At 42.6% G+C, this 23,820-nt stretch overlaps 1 protein-coding gene across 1 annotated transcript in view; it reads right to left on the bottom strand.

Annotated features, from left to right (window-relative positions):
• Positions 1-23,820, bottom strand: part of LOC136863663 (rho guanine nucleotide exchange factor 11) — a 673,199-nt gene that overhangs the window by 247,001 nt on the left and 402,378 nt on the right. The window contains exons 3-4 of the mRNA XM_068226029.1: positions 17,228-17,310; positions 95-276 (exon numbers count right to left, since the gene is read on the bottom strand). Of these exons, the coding sequence (XP_068082130.1) occupies positions 95-276; positions 17,228-17,310 (265 nt within the window). The remainder of the gene's footprint in view (positions 1-94; positions 277-17,227; positions 17,311-23,820) is intronic.

Genomic DNA, 23,820 nt, shown 5'->3' with positions numbered 1-23,820 from the left:
TTGAAAGGTAGGTACGGATTTTATCTCGTGTAGGCTATATCTGAGCGTAAAGTATTAATTGGTTTCTTAGCTACGAACTGAAGTTGGCACTTACGACGACAGTTTCCTTTCTTCGGAGCCATCGGCCAATAACTTGGGTGGGATGAGCGCTCGGCGGCGTGTCAGTGCCGATGCTGGAGGTGTCTGTTCCTCCGAATCCAGGTCTTCCTTCTGCGGCCGGCGAGGAAAGTCATCTTCTTGTTCCTCCAGCCTATGGAACACTGTCTCCTGGTCTCCCTGCAACTCACATAAACTCTCATTAAAATACGAACAAACTTTTAAAAAATAATCCAACACTACTTCATTAATCCTTTCGGGCCTGAATATTTTCCCATTGTGATAACATTTTACATATATGTCCTGGAGGGTCACAAAATTACTGCCTAATGGACGCGGCGGCATGTATTTGTCCTATGGATCTAGTTGAGAAATTTGACAAAATCTTTCTTTCACCTCAAACTGTGGCTCGAAGAATAGACGATATGGCCGTTGGTATGGAATAGCAATTAATGGAGATGGCAGCAATTTTGTATCCTTTTCCATCGCCCTCGACGAATCAACCGACATTGCGGACACAGCTCAGCTCGTTGTTTTCATTCGAGGGGTGGATGACGATCATCAGGTCACCAAGGATTTCCTAGTCTTGGTAGCCGTCAAAGACACCACTACCGGTTTCGATGTTTTCCAAGCTGTGGAGGGTGTTTTGGAGTCAATGGGATTAAAATGGGAGCGGTTGACGAGTGTAACGATGGATGGAATTCCTGCTTTACGTGGTCTACGCACGGGGTTCCTTAGCTATGTAAAATTAAAAATGGCTGAGAGTACCCTAATGACAGCGATCCATTGCTTGATACACCAGGAAGCAATCTGCGCAAAAATCGCCAGGCTTAAAGACGTAATGGGAACAGTTGTTGTGCGAATGGTAAATTTTCTTCGCTCCCATGGACTCACGCAGCGTCAATTCAAAGAGTTCTTGGATGACATCGATGCGGAGTATACCGTGCAGAAGTAGGATGGTTGACCAATGCGAAGGTGCTTATTCGTGTTTTTTGCGTTCGGATCGCAAAAATATACCTTTTGTGACATGACTGTGACATGCTTTTTTTTTTGCTAGTTGCTTTACGTCGCACCGACACAGATAGGTCTTATGGCGACGATGGGACAGGAAAGGACTAGGAATGGGAAGGAAGCGGCTGTGGCCTTAATTAAGGTACAGTCCCAGCATTTTCCTGGTGTGAAAATGGGAAACCACGGTAAACCATTTTCAGGGCTGCCGACAGTGGGGTTCGAACCCACTATCTCCCGGATGCGAGCTCACAGCTGCACGTTCCTAACCGCACGGCCAATTCGCCCGGTAAATTGTCACATGAAAGGGCGGCCTGAGGTTCTTTTGTGTGATCCTAAGTAGCGGACTTGGCATTTTTATGTGACATTACTGCCAATCTGAAAACTTTGAACACTTCGCTTCAGGGCAAAAAGCGCAATATCTGCGATTTGGTGCAAAAAATTCAAGCGTTCAAAAAGAAAATTGATTGATTTTATGGGAAAACCAATTACGTGCAAGGAACACAGGGCATTTTCCATTGCTTCAAACAGTGAAAGTAGGTGTCGACTTTGATGAGTATATGCAGGTAATTCGCCAATTACACGGAGAGTTTGAAAAGAGATATTCAGACTTATCAGAACTCGAAGTGGTGTTAGATGTATTTGTTCGACCATTTTCTCTTAGTGAAGACAGTGCTCCACAGTTATTTCAATTAGAGTTGATTGAATTGCAGTGCAATGTTCATCTTAAAGACCGCTTTCTAATGTCGCGAAGTTTAGAAGAATTTTACAGCGGCTTTCCGCAAGAAGAATACCCCCCCTTTTGAATAAACATGCATGTAAAGTTCTGTCAATGTTCGGCTCAACGTACATTTGTGAGCGTTTCTTTTCGATTCTTAAGCTTACCAAAAGTAAACATCGTGCAACGATGAGCGATATAAACTTGCGCAATTGTTTTTTTGCTATTTGCTTTACGTCGCACCGACACAGGTAGGTCTTATGGCGACGATGGGATAGGAAAGGCCTAGGAATTGGAAGGAAGCTGCCGTGGCCTTAATTAAACTACAGCCCCGGCATTTTCCTGGTGTGAAAATAGGAAACCACGGAAAACCATCTTCAGGGCTGCCACCAGTGGAGCTCAAACCCACTATCTCCCGAATACTGGATACTGGCCGCACTTAAGCGACTGCAACTATCGAGCTCGGTGCGCAATTGTTTAAGAATAGCTGTGTCCAGAAATATTGTACTCAATTTGGAGAAGATTGTTTGCTCCAAAACCAAAAGCTCGTAAAAACGACTACGCAAAAGTCACTCAGGGTCTGTACTATCTGTTCATATTGGTAAAATTATGTTGAATTTTCCTCTCAGATATGTTCAAATTTCAGTTTTGAATAAATCACATTATTCTTTACTTAACACTTGATTTTGTGTCTTGTACATTCCATATATCGGAGTACCTTTCGATTTATATATGCGGTATATTTATTATGGCAAAACAGCCCTATCAATATGATGTCAGAAACCCACAAAAGCCGTCGGCCGCACGACTGTACGTACGTATCTAGTGAGCGCGGTCCGAGCACCGTCCGTCTGTCTAAGGTCTCCTCGCTGCCACAGTGTAGTGGTGGCAGGGGAAGGTGCGCTAGTCTGACTGCCCAGTGCTCCCCGAGCGCGCCGAGTGGATGGCCCTGCTATGTAGGAACCCCAGGATTTTTGTTGCCTTGCACCTTGCCTCTTCACACTGTATATTCCACGTTAAATTCTCAGAGATAGTTATGCCAAGTATATTCAAACTAGTGCACTGCAAGATGATATATTTCCCTAGTTTATAACAATTCGTGATGGGATTTTTGGACCTAATCATTCTCATATATGTACACTTATTTACATTTATAATCAGGCTATTTACACCGCGTCGGGCTGAGTGGCTCAGACGGTTGAAGCGCTGGCCTTCTAACCCCAACTTGCCAGGTTCGATCCTGGCTCAGTCCGATGGTATTTGAAGGTGCTCAAATACTCCAGCCTCGTATCGGTAGATTTACTGGCACGTAAAAGAACTCCTGCAGGACTAAATTCTGGCACCTCGGCGTCTCCGAAAACCGTAAAAGTAGTTAGTGTGACGTAAAGCAAATAACATTATTATTATTATTTACACCGCACAACATCGACAGATTCTCCATATCACATTATAGAGCAAGGACGTCTTTCTTATTTCTTATACACCTGTACAGCACAGTATCGCCAGCCTATTGAGGCCTTGAGGATGAGACACAGCCCGGGAGATCGAGAACAAAGACAGTGAAGAGGAGAGTGACGATCACAGAATCTTGTATTACTCCACATGTTACTGGAACAGCCGGTGATCGAGCGCCTCTGTCCGACCCTCCAGAAAGGATCTTATCCATGCCAACAAATTGCCTCCTATGCTGAGCTACTGTATTTTCAACAGAAGCCGCTGATGTGACACGTGGTCGAAGGCTTTGGACCAATCTAGTGCGATACAGTCAATTTGTATCACATCAGGTTGATCCAAGTTAAACTGTCAGTCATCAACGACCTTTGTCAATAACGTTGTGCTGGAACGTCCTGGGAGAAAGCCATGCTGATTGGAGTTAAGCAAATTATTCTCCCGCAAGAATTCCTGCACGAAGTTTACTATCAGCCGCTCCATGCATGTACAGACAACGGATGTTAAAGACTCTGGCCTGTAATTTTAAACCCTTTCCTTGTATGTATGTTCATTGGATCCTCAACAACTCCTCCATCAGCTGTCATAGATGGCCTAGGCATCACTGAAAAGGCGTACTAGGGAAATGAGGAGTGAGGTAGTTTCCCGTTGCTTTCCTCACCGAGCCAGAAGTTGCTATTACATATCAGTCTGCCAAGCCCACTGAAATGCATGCACCAACCGGCCCTATGAGCAACATTTTCACACCATTCATAGCAGGGACTAGCTGCATAAGGAATGGTATTACTAGCATCGCTCATACCTCAGTCACTTTCATGTTGTCAAAGCCAAGGATAAGACAAAGACAGATCAATGAAAGTAACAAAATTGCTCTAACCTATACCAGAAGGCATAGTGCACCGTGAACACTAGGTCCTGCCAGTAAAGGCATACCCTTTGCTTATCGCCCTTTTTGTCTACCGGCACCGCAGTAGCACTTTGCACTCAGACGGCACGGCTCCTTTAATGATGGCGTAGTTGAATAGCACGCACAGGGAGGGGACTACGGCTTCCCCACACTGCAGTAAGATCTGTACAGGTATGTTGTCAGGGCCTGTTGCAGCATGGGCATAAGCTGGCGGTCACTTCGGGCATGGTGAAGAACAAGTTGCAGAAGGGGAGGGGTGGAGGCGATGACCTGACCAAGTGCAAGTTAACGACTGTATTTGGCTTGGCTTAACATAGTATCCTTAAAAATATCGCTGAAAGCCTCGCAGATGTCTTGTGGGTTATTTATAACCTTGCCGTTAGCGTAGAAAGAGCTAGATGATGAATTGCTACGTTTAATTGTTAAGAATGACCACATCTCCTCATTATTTCCACTTATTTTAAGGACATAATTGTTGTAAGATTCGTGAATGAGCTTCTTCCTGTCATTCCTCACTCTCTTGTATCTCCTCCATGTAAGACCGGTGGTGCAACTTTTCCACATTTTATACTACGAATTCATTTTCCTGATCAATTTAATAATGTTTCTAGTGAGAATTTCTCATTTCTTTTACGCGAAATGGTTACTTTCGGTATGGCCTGGTCTACACATCGGAAGAAGGTGTCATGCCATTCGTTCCATACTAAGCCCATCTCTCTGGCGTCCAGTGAGCTTGGAATGGGAAGAAACTGAAGAAACAATGATGACAACAAGTTCCAGTTGGCCTTTTTGTAAGTGTATACTGTTCTTACCATGCTCTTCGAACACGGCTTTTTGAGGTGAAGTGTGGCTCTAATAGCTGAGTGATCACTGGGATAACTTCAGTTTTCTGCACAGTGGATGGCTGATTGGTGATTAAATAGGTCTATTGTAGAGGTAAGGAAGTTGTTCACGAGAGGATTTTTCGGAATAGGAACTGAACATTGCCAGTCTCTATCTAGATTGAAGTCACATGTTACATAAATAGCTTTGTATTTGTGCTGCACACTACTGAATGACTGTAACAGTTGATCATTTATATACTCTACTGATTTCGGGGCTCGATAAACTGATCCTACGAGAAACTTTGCACCATTGCTTGTAAATTACACCCACACGGTCTCGGCGTCAATCTCAAGATGCTTCAAGCGAAGAGGACACAGTTCCGGTTTCATGGCGATGAGCACTCCACCCACTGATGTCCGCGCCTGATCTTTCCTGAACAGGATGTACGAGTCCGGGAACACTTCTCCATCGTGAACAGATGGATCCAGCCATGTATCTCCGACGCACACTATAGGTGGATTTAGTGCAGTGAGGCTCGACGTCAGGAACTGCTGTCTTGAAGACTTTTTTAAACTGCACGCGTTGAAAGATGATATGGTGAACATGTCATTTCCCTCGGTAGTTACACCACTATATGCACTCTGTGATGACATGTTAAAAAGACGATTCGGAGAACTGCGGTAATGAGCAATTCCAACAGTTCCACGATTCTAAACCCGAGGTGATATTTTTAAATGACAGCCTGCAAATACTGGAGGTTGGTTCCTTAATAAACGGAAATATATATATATATATACAGGCTGTTAGGTGTATACGTGCAGATATTTATTGTAGCAATAGAGAACGATGTGACGAACCACTATATATCAAACTTTTAGTAATCCTCGGAAGTTATTTTCGAGAGCAAAGGGGTACGATGTTTTTAGAATAGGTAGTATGCCTTGTTCTTGTGAATGAATAGCTTTCCTTTGGTAACAGGCAAGTCACGCGCCATCCCTGCCAAACTGGTTTCCGTTCTGTTTATGTTTAAGAGCAAATGGACTACTGTGACAGCTGAGCGCTCCCTATTCAATGACACGAGATGTTACGTAATATACTTGCCAAACTGGTTTTATGTTTACGAGCAACTGACCTACGGTAACAGCTGAAGGCTACCAGTCTACAACATGTTACGTTACATTATCGCCAGACTGGTTTGATGTTGTTAGTATTTAGTTTCCGTCTAAGGGGTTTCAGACAACACTAGTTATCGGTTTCGGACCCTGGAGATGTATTGAATTCTCAGCGTTAATACTGGTTCATTTGCTGTTACGTCCTTTAGGGGATAGGGATATCTGTGGTCGTCAGCCCTGTGGTCTAGTGAGTATGGAAATGACCTGAAAACCTGTGTCAGTGCGCGACCTGTACGAGCGTGTGATATAATTATTGGTTGGGATACGCACGCCGGGACGTGAAATGCGGTACGATCCCCGTTGTGCATTGCGTAAAGGTAGAAGAAGAAAGACAGTTCCTTGCGCCAACGAACAAATGCATGGCATAGGATATCCATATGAGTAGAATCAGAATTGAATTATCGAAGCACATCGAACGTTTTGTTTCAAACGAAAAATGGACATATTATACAACTAAGTAAATTAAACGTACCTACATTTCGTGCTTCCTGCCTGGTTGAGTGGCTAAAACGGTTGAGGTGCCAGCCTTTTGACTCCAACTTCGCATGTTCGAACCTGGCCCCGTGCAGTGGTATTTGAAGGTGCTCAAATACGTCAGCCTCGTGTCGGTACATTTACTGGTACACCGAGCTCGATAGCTGCAGTCGCTTAAGTGCTACCAGTATCCAGTATTCGGGAGATAGTGGGTTCGTACCCCACTGTCGGTAGCCCTGAAGATGGTTTTCCGTGGTTTCCCATTTTCACACGAGGCAAATGCTGGGGCTGTACCTTAATTAAGGCCATGGTTGCTTCCTTCCCACTCCTAACCCTTACCTGCCCCGTCATCGCTATAATACCTATCTGTGTCGGTGCGACGTAAAGCAACTTGTCATTCGAGCCAAGACACCACTGTGGTTCAGAATATCCTCTGGTGCTTAAACATACGTTCACGGAGGTCATCCGAAGTGGTTACCTCAGTTCGGTATACTTTGTTTCTCATGTCCCCCCAGGCATAACAATCCACTGGAATAAGGGCTGGCCAATTGATAGTTCCACATCGTCCTGTCTACCGTTGAGGAAATGTCTGCACCATCGTGTAAAATCCACGTGGTTCGGCGTAGTCGAAGCGACACGTCCTCTGAAAGCTCCAGTAACGTACTGTATCTACTGTACAGGAGCAAGATAACATTAATAAAAAGATGTAACCGACCTCCAACTACACCCATCCTGATATTAATTAGAACCGGTGCTGGGAACTGCCTTGTCCTATTGAATGGGGATATTCCACAGCTCATGAGTGGGATATAGTGGGTTCCAACCCCTCTGTCGGCAGCCCTAGCGGTGGTTTACCGTGGTTTTCCATGTTCACACCAGGCAAATGCTGGGGCTGTAACGTCATGAATGCCACGATCGCTTCCTTTCCGATACTAGCCCTTTCCCGTCCCATCGTCACCATAAGGAAAGCTACACCGATCAAATTTATGCAAGTAAGGTGATTGGTACCGGTCTGTGTGTCTGAGACCGTTGAGGTCCTTATCTTCCGACCTCCAACTTGGCAGGTTCAATCTTGGCTCAGTCTGATGATATTTGATGGGGCACACATACGTCAGTCTCGTGTCGTAGAAATACTGGCACGTAAATGAACTCCTGCGATATGAAATTTCGTCACCTCAGCGTCTCAGAAAACGGTATAAATAGTATGTGGAACGTAAAGCAAAATAACGCTAATAAAAAGACGATTGGTCAAAGAGACAGACTTCTCACTGCATCCATCTAGATATTAATTGAGAGCCGGTGCTAGAGGTTGCCTTGGTATACTAAATATTAAACACTCCTTCTATAAAAATTGCCTTATGTGTCACTAATACACCTGACAGAAATTCTGGATTGAGTGCTTGATCAATTAACCAGCGGCAGAAATCCACTCTTAAATCATCACCGAGCTTGATAGTAGCAGTCGCCAAAGTTCGAACAGTATCCAATATTCGGGATGTACTGGCTTCGAATCCCTCTGTCGGCAGCTTTAAAGATGATTTTCCGTGGTTTTTCATGTTCACACCAGGCAAATGCTAGGGCTGTACCTTAATTAAGACCACGGTTGCTTCCTTCCCGATCCTAGTCCTTAGTTATATCTGTCGCCATAAAACCTATCTGTGTCGGTGCGACGCACCGACACAGATAGGTCTTATAGGACGATGGGATAGCAAAGGCCTAGGAGTTGGAAGGAGGCGGCCGTGGCCTTAATTTAGGTACAGCCCTAGCATTTGCCTGGTGTGAAAATGGGAAACCACGGAAAACCATCTTCTGGGCTGCCGACAGTGGGATTCGAACCCATTATCTCCGGGATGCAAGCTCTCAGCCAAGCGTCTCTAACCGCACGGCCAACTCGCCCGGTAATAATAATAATAATAATAATAATAATAATAATAATAATAATAATAATAATAATAATAATAATAATTTTTGCTGCCGGGCAGAGTGGCTCAGACGGTTGAGGCGCTGGCCTTCTGACCCCAACTTGGCAGGCTCGATCTTGGCTCAGTCCGATGGTATTCGAAGATGCTCAAATAAGTCAGCCTCGTGTCGGTAGATTTACTGGCGCGTAAAAAGAACTCCTGCGAGACTAAATTACAGCACCTCAGCGCCTCCAGAATCAGTAAGAGTAGTTAGTGGGACGTAAAGCAAATAACATTACCGGTATTATCAGGTCATTAGGAGCTGAAAGGCAGGGAAGAAAATAGTAAAATATGCGTGGTGTAGGAGGAAACAAGATGAAATGTACTTCACCCGTGCCTACATCGCTCGCAGTAGTTTACTACAGGATAGTATGCGTAAGACCAGAACCAGGTCTCTTTGCGATGAGTCAGGTGTATCTGCGTATTGTGGTTAGCACTAGAGGACAAAGTGTGACAAACAGGTTTTGTGTATAAACATCAAACATGCACACCAACAGACACACACACGCAATGTACCCAAACCAGTACAGTGTAGAATGAAGAACTGCCATGCTGTGTTCAAGGTCAATATCTAGCGTTTTAACAAGCACGTCTTCCGTGTGCTGTGTTCAGCTTGCGCCACGTACAAGGCAATCGCGAACTGAAACTCTAGATTTATAATTTTTGTTACCGGTACTTCAATTTTTCTGCTCGGATTTATGAGAATATCGAACTATCGAGACTCAAAATACTACATCGATTGAGAACTGAACTCCCAACTCAATACGCTGCAGAAATGGTGTAACATCTGACATACCAATGTGAAACACGTAGCAATTGTTCAAGTGACCTCCCTGGACTACTCTGCAGGCTTCACTTCTCCGTACCCGGCGAGTTGGCCATGCGGTTAGGAGCGCACAGCTGTGAGCTCGCATCAGGGAGATTGGGGCTTCGAACCCCAATGTCGGCAGCCCTGAAGATGGTCTTCCGCGGTTTCCCAAGTTCACACCAGGCATTGCGGGGGTTGAACCTTAATTAAGGCCACGACCACTTTCTTACCATTCCTAGGCCTTTCTTGTCCGATTGTCGCCATAAGACCTCTCTGTGTTGGTGCGACGTAAAGCAACTAACAAAAGAAAATCACTTCTCCGAATCCAGTCTTCCGTAATATCCATTGGAGAATTGGCGGGCCAATTGATCGGTCCATGTCGTCCTATTCGCCATAGACCAAAGGACTGATCCAAATGATCACGCAGTAAGCGGCTTATATCAGGTGGTGGACCATCGTGTAAAAACCACATGTTTCGGCGTAGTCGAAACGGAGCGTCCTCTGAAAGCTCTAATAACGTACCTATGAGGAACTCCAGGTAAGATACCCCTATGAACTGTGCAGGTAAGATGATGATAATAATGTCATTGGCTTTACGTCCCACTAACTACTTTCCACGGTTTTTGGGGACGCGGATTTGCAGGAATTTAGTACGATAGGAGTTCTTCACGTACCAGTAAATCTACTGATACAAGGCTGACGTATTTGAGCACCTTGTCAAGACTGGACTCAGAAGGCCAGTGCCTCAACCATCTGAGCCACTCAGCCCGGCAAGATGATTGGTGCAGCACTGCGTAAAGTGCTGGCCTTCTGAACCCAACTTGGGAGGCTTGGTCTTGGCTCAGTCCGGTGGTATTTGAAGGTGCTCAAATACGTCAGTCTCGTGTCTGTAGATTTATTTGCATTAAAAAATACTGCGATCAAAAATTCTGGCATTTCAGCGTTTCCGAAAACCGTGAAAATTAGTTAGTGGAACGTAAAGATATTATTATTATTATTATTATTATTATTATTATTATTATTATTATTATTATTATTAGTAGTAGTAGTAGTAGTAGTAGTAGTAGTATTTTTACGGAAGTTCTAATTAAACGGGTCCATTACAGTCATCATTTTACCTATCGGTACTTACTGTTCAGTAATAAGCCTTCCGTCCGCCTCTGTGGTGCAGTGGTTAGTGTGATTAGCTGCCACCCCCGAAGCTCGGGTTCGATTTCCAGCTCTGACAAGAAATTTGAAAAGTGGTACGAGGGCTGGAACGGGGTCCACTTAGCCTCGGGAGATCAAATGAGTAGAGGTGGTCCGATTCCCACCTCAGCCATCCTGAAAGTTGTTTCCCGTAGTTCCCCCTTCTCCAGGCAAATGCCGGGATGGTACCTAACTTAAGGCCACGGCCGCTTCCTTCCCTCTTCCTTGTCTATCCTTTCCAATCTTCCCAAACCCCCGCAAGGCCCCTGTTCAGCATAGCAGGTGAGGTCGCCTGGGTGAAGTACTGGTCATTCTCCCCAGTTGTATCCCCGATCCAATGTCTCACGCTCCAGGACACTACCCTTGAGGCGGTAGAGGTGGGATCCCTTACTGAGTCCCATGAAAAACCAACCCTGGAGGGTAAACAGATTAGGAAAAAGAAGAATAAGCCTTCTATTAGAAATGCCCGGCGGTAATTCCACAGTAGGTCTTTTTCCTTCGAGCAATGTTCACGATGGATGCAACTACGGTTTTTGAAATTTGTCTCATTAATAACAATTTCACTGAATACTTATAGCCTTTTCTTTCAGTGTCCACCGTCCTTTCAATGACCTAAAAAGTTTATGAATAAGCATAGACAACCCGAATTGTCTATTGTCAGAAATTCATCGTAGACTGTCGCAATAACAGCACAGAAATGTTGCGCCCATATTTCATTTACTTATTAACCATTTCCTTTCCTTTTGTCAGCTTGGATCACTGAGTAATGCCATTGACGTCTTAAAAATCGCACACAAATACACAACACTTGATTCGCACGTATGTGCTTGTACGGATCTTCGACGTCACTGTAAGGATTCTGTGTACTTTTCACACAGAGTACCCTACACCGGTTTTCGAGTACAGCAAGTGACCTGGCACGTGAGTCATCCTCTTCTACTTGCCAAGCCTTTAGGGGAAGTGCACAACAACATGTGTTGGCCTGCGATAAGAAACAGGTTCAACAAGCCCTATACTCGGCTACTGTACTTCCGCTACGCGTGGACAGAATGACATCACCGGCGTATCCTGCTACGGCCGTTCAAAACACATTAGGTCCTGAAATATTTGGCTCAGTTATGGGCAAACTAATAGGACAAGGTAAAAATTACATAGCATATATTATGAGATGTATTTTTCTTAGCCGACTAGCTTAATATCTGCACGTATACACCTAACACCCTGTATATATATACACAGTGTTAATTTCGCGAAGTCTTCCACCTTATCATTATGTTCACCACCTTCGGGTTGTAAATAGGTGTAAAATGTTGGGAATAATTCTTTTTTTCCAGAGATGAAAGAAACTATACATCACAAATGGCTTTACTTTTGAAGCAACTGAGATTTCAACTACAGGATCTTTACCAAAAAAACTAAACCTAATTAAAAAAGTATGGTACATAAATACATTTGCTCTCTCTAGGCTGTGGTATGTCACCCAAGTCCAACCCACACCACATACGATATGTCTACAAATGGGAAAAGGCAATAGGTTCCTTTATGTGGTCAGGCTACTGTTACTGAATGTGACGTAACCGATTAAACCTTCCAGAATGTCTAGGTGGTTTACATGTAGTCGCTGTGGAATGCAAATATGCAGAATTGTTGATTAAACGTATGACTGGTAAACTGGATTTTGGTAAACCCTTTGATAATGTGCCGGCCCCGTGGTATAGGGGTCGCGTGCTTCACTCTCGTCCAGAGGCCCCGGGTTCGATTTCCGGCCAGGTCAGGGTTTTTTTCTCGACCTGAGGGCTGGTTCGAGGTCCACTCAGCCTACGTGATTAGAATTGAGGAGCTATCTGACGGTGAGATGGCGGCCCCGGTCTCGAAAGCCCAGAATAACGGTCGAGAGGATGCTTCGTTCTGACAACACGGCCCCTCGTAATCTGCAGGCCTTCGGGCTGAGCAGCGGTCGCTGGGCAGGCCAGAGCCCTTTCAAGGGTATTAAGTGCCGTGGGGTTTGGTTCGGGTTTTTTCTTTGATAATGTGTATATGTCGTCCCTTACTCTTAATTCTATACGACACAGTCAGGAAATCGAAGTTTTTTTTAGGAAGGAGATGGCAGTAATAATTTGTATGACAGAAAACAGTGTAATACTGCCTGCTTCGAGCACCATTCAGACGATTTATAAATTTATTTTCAAGAACGCAGGTTTATCCCTTATATGCAGCAGAAATATCAGAAGAGGGCCTGGCGAACAATTTGAAAGAACCTTCAAAGTAATTGGCTTCCCGCTGAGTGGCGAACAACAGTCTAGGAGTACTTCTATGGGATTATTCCCACCCCCGAAAAGCTGAAGCGATACGGACTTAGTCCCCAGGATAGATGTCCGGAATGTGAACATCGCGTGAACTAGTCCAACGTGCAAGTGCAGAAGTGATTCGGCGGTGGGTTCAAAACAAATGCAGCATCATAAAAAGTAAGTGGGTCTGATAATGATTATAACGGAATACTGCAAGACTTTAAGTTAAAAGGAGCTCCAGTTCAACAACTAAACACTATGATGTGGCTCACTGCTGGAGAGATACATTTGAATTTTTGTCGGAATATGTTTATTGACACTACTCTCACAGGCTTTCTGGATCACCTTCGGAAAGAAAGATGGAAGGCAGTGAAAGGGATATCTCTAAAATCAGTGTTTGGTAAACATTTGGTTAGGTTCTGAATGTAAAAATTCTGTTATCCAGAAAGATTCCATTCAACTAAAATACATGTTTGTGTGGTTTTTACAGTTGTTGCTTATAGGCTCAAGTTCGACATTAGTGAGATATTCAGAGAAAAATTATTTCATTTTCATGTTTTTAATTTCGTGTGGCTATTTCTAGCCGGGTGCAGCCCTTGTAAGGCAGACCCTCCGATGAGGGTGGGCGGCATCTGCCGTGTGTAGGTAACTGCGTGTTATTGTGGTGGAGGATAGTGTTATGTGTGGTGTGTGAGTTGCAGGGATGTTGGGGACAGTACAAACACCCAGCCCCCGGGCTATTGGAATTAACCAATGAAGGTTAAAATCCCCGACCCGGCCGGGAATCGAACCCGGGACCCTCTGAACCGAAGGCCAGTACGCTAACCATTCAGCCAACGAGTCGGACCATTTTCATGTAAAAATAGCGAAGACGCCTTTCGTTTGTTTGTTCGTGTTTTCCTTTTTGTGTTTTGGATATGTTAAAATATGTGATTATTTTATATGCAGGCCTATTAGGTACACTACCGTGTATAAATAAACAAATTTAAAAGATGGTCAGCGTAATGACCTTCGTTTGAAATGGCCCAGGGTTCGATTCCCGGGTGGATCGGGGATTTTAGCCACGTTTAGCTGAAGGCCTGCAGATTACGAGGTGACGCATGGCCAGCCCGTTATTCTTGGCTTTCTAGAACGGCACCGCTATCTCACCGTCAGATAGCTCTTCAGTTATTTTGACTTTGAACTAGTCTTCAGATCCAGGTGCAAATCATTGACCTGGCCAGGAATGGAACCCGGAGTCTCTGAGTAAGAAGCAGGCTCGTTACCCCTAAATTATGGAACCGGCGGTATTTATATCAAGAATAAATCGTCGTTGCCGGGAGAAAACCTCCTATGTGATAATTAGGGCCCGGATTTATATGCACTAAAAACCTGAAAATATGCATGCAAATATGCACTAAAAAGATAGAATATATGCACGGAAAATAAGGAAATATGCTCTTAAAACATGCCATTTTATTCACTTACCTATTTACAGGTATCATTTATTGCAAAAAGAAGCATCACAATAGGTAACTAGTAGTCTTTCAATGTTTTCTGGAGACAAACTATGTCTGTTGTCCGTCAAAATGAGTTTATAGGCTGAAAATGATCGTTCTACATAAACTGACGTAATTGGACAGTACTTATACATGGGCACCAACGTTTCGGAGCATACATATGGCAAGGATACCCTAGTTCCACTCAAGTATTGACTAATTAATTTAATCTTCTTCAGTCCTGGGTTCGAATTCAACACCTTTTCTAACTTGCATTTAATCTTCTCTCCAATTTCGCCTGGAGTGTAATTAAACGAAGATGCAGCTTTTTAAACGAGATCAAGTGATTCATGGAGGGGAGTACCAGAAGATTCTAAGCTCTCAATGGCTTTTGGAAGTCTAGAAAAATGTGCATGAATGAAATTCACATCTTGATAAACAGTAGCGGTTTCAAACACAACTTTTGCATCACGGACACACGCAATATGTCCATCTTCAAGTTTTGTAACCACTTCTTTCACTTCATTAAAATGTTCCTGATAAAATGATACTGCAGAAAACCATGTCCCCCACCTAGTCAGGACAGGTTCAGGTGGCAAAGGAACTTCAGGTAGACAATCTTTGTAGAACTGGACACGAGCTGGTGCTTTCAGAAACAGTTTCTTCCCACATCCAATTAAATTGTTAACAGCTGGAAACTGTGCGGGGTATTTCTTCTGCAATGCGGTGTAATCCGTGCGCTAAACAGGTTACGTGTATGAGTTTTGGATAAAATTCTTGGAGGGCCTTTGCTGCTTTCAACATATACGAAGCTGCATCTGTGAGCAGTACAAGCACTTTACAACAATTAGTCTCAATTTCAGATGGCCACAATAGTCGCAGAGAATCATTTACAAATCTTGCTATTGTGCTATGGTTGGTTTTCTCTAGTACTTTACAAGCAAGAAGATATGGCATTACCGGGTTCGTCTGGATGTAATTTACCAACCACGAAATTTGCTATGTAACGGCCACACGAATCCGTTGTCTCATCCACCGATATCCAGACACAGTTCCTTCCGATATCGGAACGGATCAATTCCAGGGTAGATTCATATAGCGGAGGTAGGTAATTTTTCCTAAGAGTTGATTCATCTGGTATTTTTTGATTTACACAATATTTCTCGAGAAATGATCGCAGAACTGGATTGTTTAATTTATTCCATGGAATGTTGCTGCATACGATAGCCCTGCAAAGATCATTTGAAAATGTATTAAGACTACAGGACTTGGGCTTTACCTATGTAAGAAGTAGTCGTTGTGGTGTGCTGTTCTTCTCCTCCTTTGCTTTAATATGTGCAGTTGTTTTTGAATGCTGTTCAAGCTGAAATTTCTTTTCACATTTCACTTCCTTTGAGCAAACTTGACAGTACACGATGACACCATCTGTTGAATAGTCCCTATTACCCGACACCCACTGATTTAGTAAATCTCTTCTGCTGCTCTTTTCCTTAGGCATTTTTTAAAAACTAACACTTTTAGAAATTAGATGCAGGGCATTAAAATGGAACGTAACTAGTGAACTGAAGATACTTCTGTCCTGACCAAGTGCCCAGCCCCCTGAGATTATTATCTGCTGTGGTAGAGAAAGGAATTCAGGGAAGTCCAGCCTGCGTACCCACACCTAAACTATCTGTTGCCATTGTCAGTTGTGGAAGTAAAGTGCCGTTACACAGGCAGTCGAAAATACCAACTAACGAGGGATGCACATAAAATAGGCAACTAGCATGGGATGTACAAAACAGATTTATTTTAGTAGTTCTTGTAATTGCCCTTAAATTCAGACATTATATACCGGAATATGCTGCTACGTCTAGAATATGCACTAACCCTCAAAATATGTCAAAATATGCAATTGCATATGCGCATATGCATTTTTAAAAAATCCGTGCCCTAGTGATAATATTTTTGAAAATATACTGACCCGCAGTACATACATTATGAAGAAGGAGAACGCCTTGACAGTATTCACACAATATTGCACCTTAGATGACAGAACCTTACCGGCCAAAGTTCTGAGCTAAAATATTTCACATAGGAGGTTTTGTCCCGGCAGCGACGAAATACAAGTTTTATAATATAGTAGAGAAGAGAAACAATTACCAAGAGGCAAATGAGGGAGGATAATTCAGTGGATAATGGGCATCATGAACAAAGCTCGGAGGAGATAAAGCAAGTAAAGCCAAAGCATTCAACGTAACAAAGATATGTTAAACTTAAAAACGTCCACGGAGAGACAAGAAGCACTAGAGCAATATAAGCCAGCAGTTCTAAATATGAACTTCAGCTCTAAATAGCAAGTTATTAAAAATAAAATTAAGTAAATCAGGAGGAAATTTACTCATGAAGACAAATGTTGTTCATAGTATGTTACGGTTGTGTCGTACATACCATTACCCAATTGTTATTTTTTATAACAAAACTTGGATACGGTATCCTTAGTCAAAACGTGATGTTGGACAGCGAGTTAAGGGATTAAAAGTGGAAACTATACCAACAATGTTATTGATTTTACGTCCCTCGAACTACTTTTATCGTTTTTGGAGACGCTGAGGTGTCGGAATTGTGTTGCGAATGAGTTCTTTAACGCGTCAGTTAATTTACCGACACGAGGCTTGAGAATTCGAACACTTTCAAATGCCACCGGACTGAGCCGGAATCAAACCCAACAGCTTGTGCTCATAAGACCAGCGTTCTACGCTACCCAGCTCATTACCCATTAACAAATCATTAGGTAGAAGCAATTTCTCCCACATAAAGCACAAGTGAATTCCAGTAATTATCTTTGAATAGATCAGACTGAGAATATACCATACCTCGTTCTGCACATTAGGAGACGGAAGATTCATATAGTGGGTGCCTGAATCATCTCTGCTGCCGTCTCGACTTCGAACTAGACCTGGTAAGACAAATATATTGTATTAGAATAACAATACATATAATTATGCTTCAAATAAAAATTATAAGTAAATTATTTAAAACCACGCCTAGGCAGCCCTTAGAATGAGAAAGTACATTTCCTAGCACAAAAACAGAGCGCATTCCTGCAGGAAACAATAAGCGTCAAACTTCGTATACGTCGTCCCATGCTTGAGTTCTTAGAAGCAATTTCTCCCCCATAAAGCACAAGTGAATTCCAGTAATTACCTTTGAATAGATCAGACTGAGAATACACCATACCTCGTTATGCACATTAGGAGATGGATGTGTGTAACTGTACAGTCAAACACAAATAACTGTGGTGCCTTGTTTTTTAAAAGTAACATATGAAAAAACAGCCCTACAACCAAAGGTACTCCTTCCATCCCGTAGCCCTCCCCATCACATTACCACAGGCTTCAGGAGTACCTGAGGCTCAACCTCAAAAACATTACCGACCTACGGTCGTGCAAGTGTACCTACACTTGCAATACGTACCCATGGCCAGTAAAGCAGTAATGTTCGGTCTTTGAATGTTAAAAGAGCGTTAAATTGTGAAAAATCATATATATACTCATTACGGCAAATCACATCACATTCGAGTGTTAGAATATAGAATATAGAGTTATAATTGTTGATATATCTAAAACAATGAACGTAAGTTGAACTTTAGAGCTTGACTTTTCTTCAACAAACGGAAACTAATGATTCATGCAGTAGAGGGATAATATTGAAATATTTGTTGCCTTAATATTTAATATACATTTTTCAATACAGAGTTTTACAAAAACACGTGTAGTTCCATCAAATTATAAAAGTGATAAGCGGAGTTTAGAGCAAATATTCAGCGATTAAACTCGTTCTGAAAACGTAGAAGTGCACTCCACATTTTGGAGCAAACTGTAGATAAACCTGCGTATTAACCAGCCAAGAAATCAAAAAATCTCTGTGATAATGTTCTCTTTCTTTCAGTCGTGCCTGTAGTCGGGGACTCGGAACTAGGGATGGGTTACGAACAGAGTCGCGACTGCTGCCTTTGGAACTACCCCGCCCCCCCAACTCCAGTGACAACTAGTTCCGCGTAAGCCTTAGCACGAGAAACACGTACCTCGAGCAAGTGTGCACAAGTGCGGAGCCTTACAGTGAAGTGGGGAAGCCTGTTTAATTTATGTGTTCTACGTATTATACGCTCAGGTAACTAAAGACATTACGGAAAGATGATAGTTGAAAGGAAAAATAAAATCGCATCATTCACAAAACGATATATTCCAAGACCACACCCTACGAAATCCATGAGTGGATCTTTGAAAATTTGAAACTGGATGAAGTGGAAACTAATTCTCTCCCGAACACAAATAACTGTGATGCCTTGTTTTTTAACGTAACAGATGAAAAAAGAGCCCTACAACCAAAGGTACTCCTTCCACCCCGTAGCCCTCCCCATCACATTACCACAGGTTTCAGGACTACCTCTGCCTCAACTTCAAAAACATTACCGACCTACGGTCTTTACTTTCAGTAAGTGATGAAACATGTAGTTCCAATTTTCGATATAAGGTTAACAATGGTATACGTGCAGTACGTATCACGCTTAAATACACATTCCTTCCTACGAAGACATACAATCATAGTAAAACGTATTCGTACACTTAATAATGAAACAAAAATACTTTACTTAGTACACTTATTGTCATGTAGGAGGCTCACATGGTCCCCAGGCAATAGACCAAGCAATACCATGCAGTCTTAAGACAATTTAGAGATAGATAGAAATAAGGCAAGAACGAGGTGAAGAAAGATTGGTAGATTGTAAGACACGTAACAAAGCTCCTAGAAGAACTACTCCTGAACAGGATGCTGGAATCGTTCAAACTATGGTCAATTCTCAGTTTACGACTATCCGTAATGGGATTGCCGCATTGGCATTGCCAGTAAGCCGGACTACCGTGAGTCGCCGACTCCACGCTGTAGGTATTCACAATCGCCGATCTGCGAAAAAGGGGTGACTTCATACCCACAGAGAACTTCGCGTAGGCTTTGCAATACAAGAAAGTGTTACTCCACGACAGGAATGGGAAATTTCAGTTTGTTTGGAAGAAAAGGTACTTTTTCCGATCCAGGTAAACAGCTGAAGTGCTGGCATCTACTTGGAAAGCGTTATGGAGAGTCCTTTGTCCTGGTATCTAATCAGTCGTATCACGTCACACGTGGCGTATTGGGGTGGATAAGTGGTGCCGGTCCAGGAAAATTGTTAGAAGTCACTCCATATATGACTGCTTGTGAATATGTGGACATTTTAGAAGGTGCTGTTCTTCCTAGTGTTCGAGCTATTTACCCCGTAGAAGAAATTCCCGTTATCAAGTTTGTGCAAGATAACTGCTCTGTTCAAACTGCACATGTAACCGAAGCTTTTTTCAAACAGCATCCTACCGGACGAGTTGGCCGTGCTGTTAGGAGCGCGCAGCTGTGAGCTTGCATGCGGGAGATAGTGGGTTCGAACACCACTGTCGGCAGCCCTGAAGATGACTTTCCGTGGTTTCCCATTTTCACACCAGGCAAATGCTGGGGCTGTACCATAATTAAGGTCACGGTCGCTTCCTTCCCACTCCTAGGCCTTTCCTATCCCATCGTCGCCATAAGACCTATCTGTGTCGGTGCGACGTAAATAAAATTAAAAAAGAAATAAAAACAGTAGTATCCTGACGTTTACGTGCTTGACTGGCCTCCCAAGTCGGCTGACACAAACATAATAGAACATGTTTGGGCAAGAATGCTAAACACATGGGTTTCAGGTCAGGAGAGGACAAGAGCGGCTTTGTTAATGCACTGCCATTGAGTTTGGGCAATCTAAGGATTGAGCCAGACCTTTTCCAACATCTAATAGATTCCATCCCCAAGCGGCCAGAGCAAGTGATCAAGAGTAACGGGGCATGGGCTGGTTATTAATGTTCTCGAAGGGAGGAGGAACCCGTCACTTACATTTTACACAACTCTTTAGTTACTTAATACCCATTTCACAATTAGTTATGTGTTAATTTCCATTTTTCATTTCTTGAAATGATGTAACTATGAACAGTGCATTATGTTTATTATTTTACCGTACGCTTATTTTATTTATATATTTTCTAGCAATAAGAAATTTCTGCAAACATTTGTTAATTTTATAATGATTATTTATGTTTAGATGTTGAAATAATGGCATTTTTGTTGTATTGTTCAAGACACGACTTTGTATTTTATGGAAATTGAATTTTAATGATATTCAGTTATTTTCAGATGTATTTTCTTACTGCTCAAGAAGTAAAATATCTTCGGTTATTTTTATTAAGAAATGCTTGCACAGTTAAAATACTTTATACACCAACATCTTATTTTAGCATATCATTTTGTTATTTATAGAATTTATCGCAATTCTATATCCGAAGTGGTAACTTCAGTAACATCCAGAACAAAGTTACGAACCAGTAAATTATATTTTCAAATTACGACCCGATATAACGCAGCTACAATATACTTCTAACTAGTATCAAATACTTTTTGGTTAAAAACCTCCTTTAACTCTTGATACTGTTATTATCAGAGTAGGTTACCTAATACTGTACTTCAATACATTCTCCACTGTGTCCATTTCAAACACAACAAAGTCTTATAGTGGGCTGTCTACATGCAGCAATGCGTTAAGCGAGAAGGTGGGTCACTGCGCCTTCGGCATTATCCCTTCACACCCTTCCCTCCTGTTTTGTACCGGAGTGGCTTCAACACTACCCCTTCACTTCCTCCCCTCTTTTCTGTACTGGAGTGGGGCAGTGTTGAATGTTTATGTCAGGACACCCATTAATGTGCACGCGTGTACTACCAGAGCTACCCTCACAGAAACAGATAACACTTTGTGAACCTCTCAGCGAACAGTTTCCGGCACATAAGAGTGCAATGACTGGCTTAAAAAGTGACACCACAACACAGTCATTGCAGACACATTCCCCAAAATACAAAAATAAAGAAGGCGATGAAGAAGGTAGTTTAATGGAAACCACCATGTCAAAATCCAACCATGCAGTTAGTCAAAGCGATCCAAGATTTAAAAGACAGGTTGAGGGGAATGACAGGAAGAAAGTAACAAATTTAAGTAAATGTCTTCCGCAGACATAATCTGAAATATATTTATGTGCTGTCCGATAACGCCAAACGAGTATGGAAGCCGCTAATGTACTTTTCTTGGTAACCTTAGCTGTGATGTCAGTAGTTAGCTGCTACGGTACTCGGAATGTAAACTGCCTACAAAGTCAAAGCAAGCAGGTATTGTTAAACGAATTTATAAAAAAGATTATGATTTAGATGTAGTTTTCTTGCAAGAGGTTAAGGTCACGAACTTAGCATTCCTTGGATCTCAATACACTTATATACTCAATGCAGGAGAAAATTTAAAAGGAACTGCCATAGTCTATAGAGCAGGGATAACTATCAAACACCGTGAATGTCACCAGAGTGGAAGAATCTTATCCATACTTACCGAAGATAATACACTGATGATTAATATACATCTACAATCAGGAACACACAGAAGCCAGGAACGGGAAGATTTCATTCGGAAGGCATTGCCTTATTTTCTGCGTCACATTAATGATAACATTATTCTCGGAGGTGATTTCAACTGTGTATGAAATGCAAAAGATCAGACAGGTGAATTGCATCCCTCCCCGGCATTAGGGCGAGTATATCGGGAACTTAGACTTTGTGATGTGTGGGAATTTATTCATGGTAACAGAGTCGAATATACTTCCTTCAAAGGTACGGCTGCTTCACGTATCGACCGATTTTATGTAAATAATAATCAGCGAATCACATCCGAGCAGTATCTGTTAATGTTGCGCCATCCTGCGATCATCATGCAGTAGTGATAAGGACTGCGGGGCACAGAAATGCGGCACAGATGGGAAGGGGTTACTGGAAAATAAACAGCTTCTTATTATTTGACGAGGCTATACGAAATGAATTTTCCTTAGCGTGGTATGACTGGAAACTAGAGTGCGAAGAGGTGAACAAATTTCGATCAAGTCTTGGCTATACAAGTTTAAGCCAGTTATTCATAGTTTTTTTTCAAACGTAAGGGAGTAGAAAAGGCCATCAACAGACGCCATACGTTGCATTCTTATTACGTGATTCTTAACGATCTTGTCACCTGCCAGCAAGCAGGAAATGACGTATCGAATCATTTACCGCAGTAAAACGCCGAATCCCCTTAATTCGGGAAACTATTCTACGAGGAGCAATCATCCGCTCCCGTGCAACATCAGTCATACATGAAGAGAAAGCACTATTGTACCACCTTGCCTCCGAAAAGAATAACGTGAAAAATAAATACATTCACTCGTTAATTAAAGAAGACAATACGATTCTTACCACTACAAGAGGCTGCATTACTGAAACCGAAACATACTTCCAGAAAACATGTAGTGAAGGTGAGGTATCTATACCCGACCAAATCAAAATAATATCCTACTTAGATCACCGTTTATCTGAGGAAGGAAAACCGCAGCAGTCCCGTGCAATTACCAAGGAAGAAGTTCTTAAGGCCCTGCGCACTGCAAGTGACAGATCAGCTCCCGGCCTAGACGGCCTCAACTACACCTTCTACAAAATGTACTAGCCCGTCATTAAAGATACGCTCTTAGAATGAATGAACATTCTATTAAACAACTTAGAAGAACCAACTGGATTCAGCGAAGGAATAATAATTCTCATTCAAAATGTGTCAGTACCCAGAAATTTATCAGACTATCGTCCTATAACCTAAATGCAGACTACAAATTATTTATGAAAGTTCTCGCCAACAGGTTACGGCCGTTCTTGGAAACCATCATCCAGCTGTCCGACTCATTGGTTGAACGGTCAGCGTACTGGCCTTCGGTTCAGGGGGTCCAGGGTTCCATTCCCGGCCGGGTTGGGTGAATGTGTTGTCTTCATCATCATTTCGTCCTCATCACGACGCGCAGGTCGCCTACAGGCATCAAATAGAAAGACCTGCACCTGGCAAGCCGAACTCGTCCTGGGATATCCGGCATTAAAAGCCATACGACATTTCATTTCATTTCATCATCCAGCTAAGGCAGACGTGTGGCATTTCGAACAAGAAAATAACTTTTAATCTCCATGCAATTAGCGATGCTACATTATTATGTAAACACTACCCCCATACTGACGCAGCAATACTTAATTTTGGCTTTGAAAAGGCCTTTGATAGAGTTTACCATGGTTATTTGTTCACGATTCTCGATATGTTTTATATTCCACAGTCAACATATTGTATCATTAGAAATCTATACACTCATGCTCATTCTAGAATACTCCTAAATGGTCATTTCTCCAAACCAATTCCGATACGAAAATCAGTGCGACAAGCATGTCCCCTATCTATCCTCTTCGCCTTAAGTGTAGAACCCTTCATTCGAGCTGTCCATCACATCCTAATGGATGTACCAAGTCCGCACAA

Source organism: Anabrus simplex, chromosome 2 (genome assembly GCF_040414725.1).
Source record: "Anabrus simplex isolate iqAnaSimp1 chromosome 2, ASM4041472v1, whole genome shotgun sequence".
NCBI lineage: Eukaryota > Metazoa > Arthropoda > Insecta > Orthoptera > Tettigoniidae > Anabrus > Anabrus simplex.
This window is presented reverse-complemented; position numbering and strand designations above follow the sequence as displayed.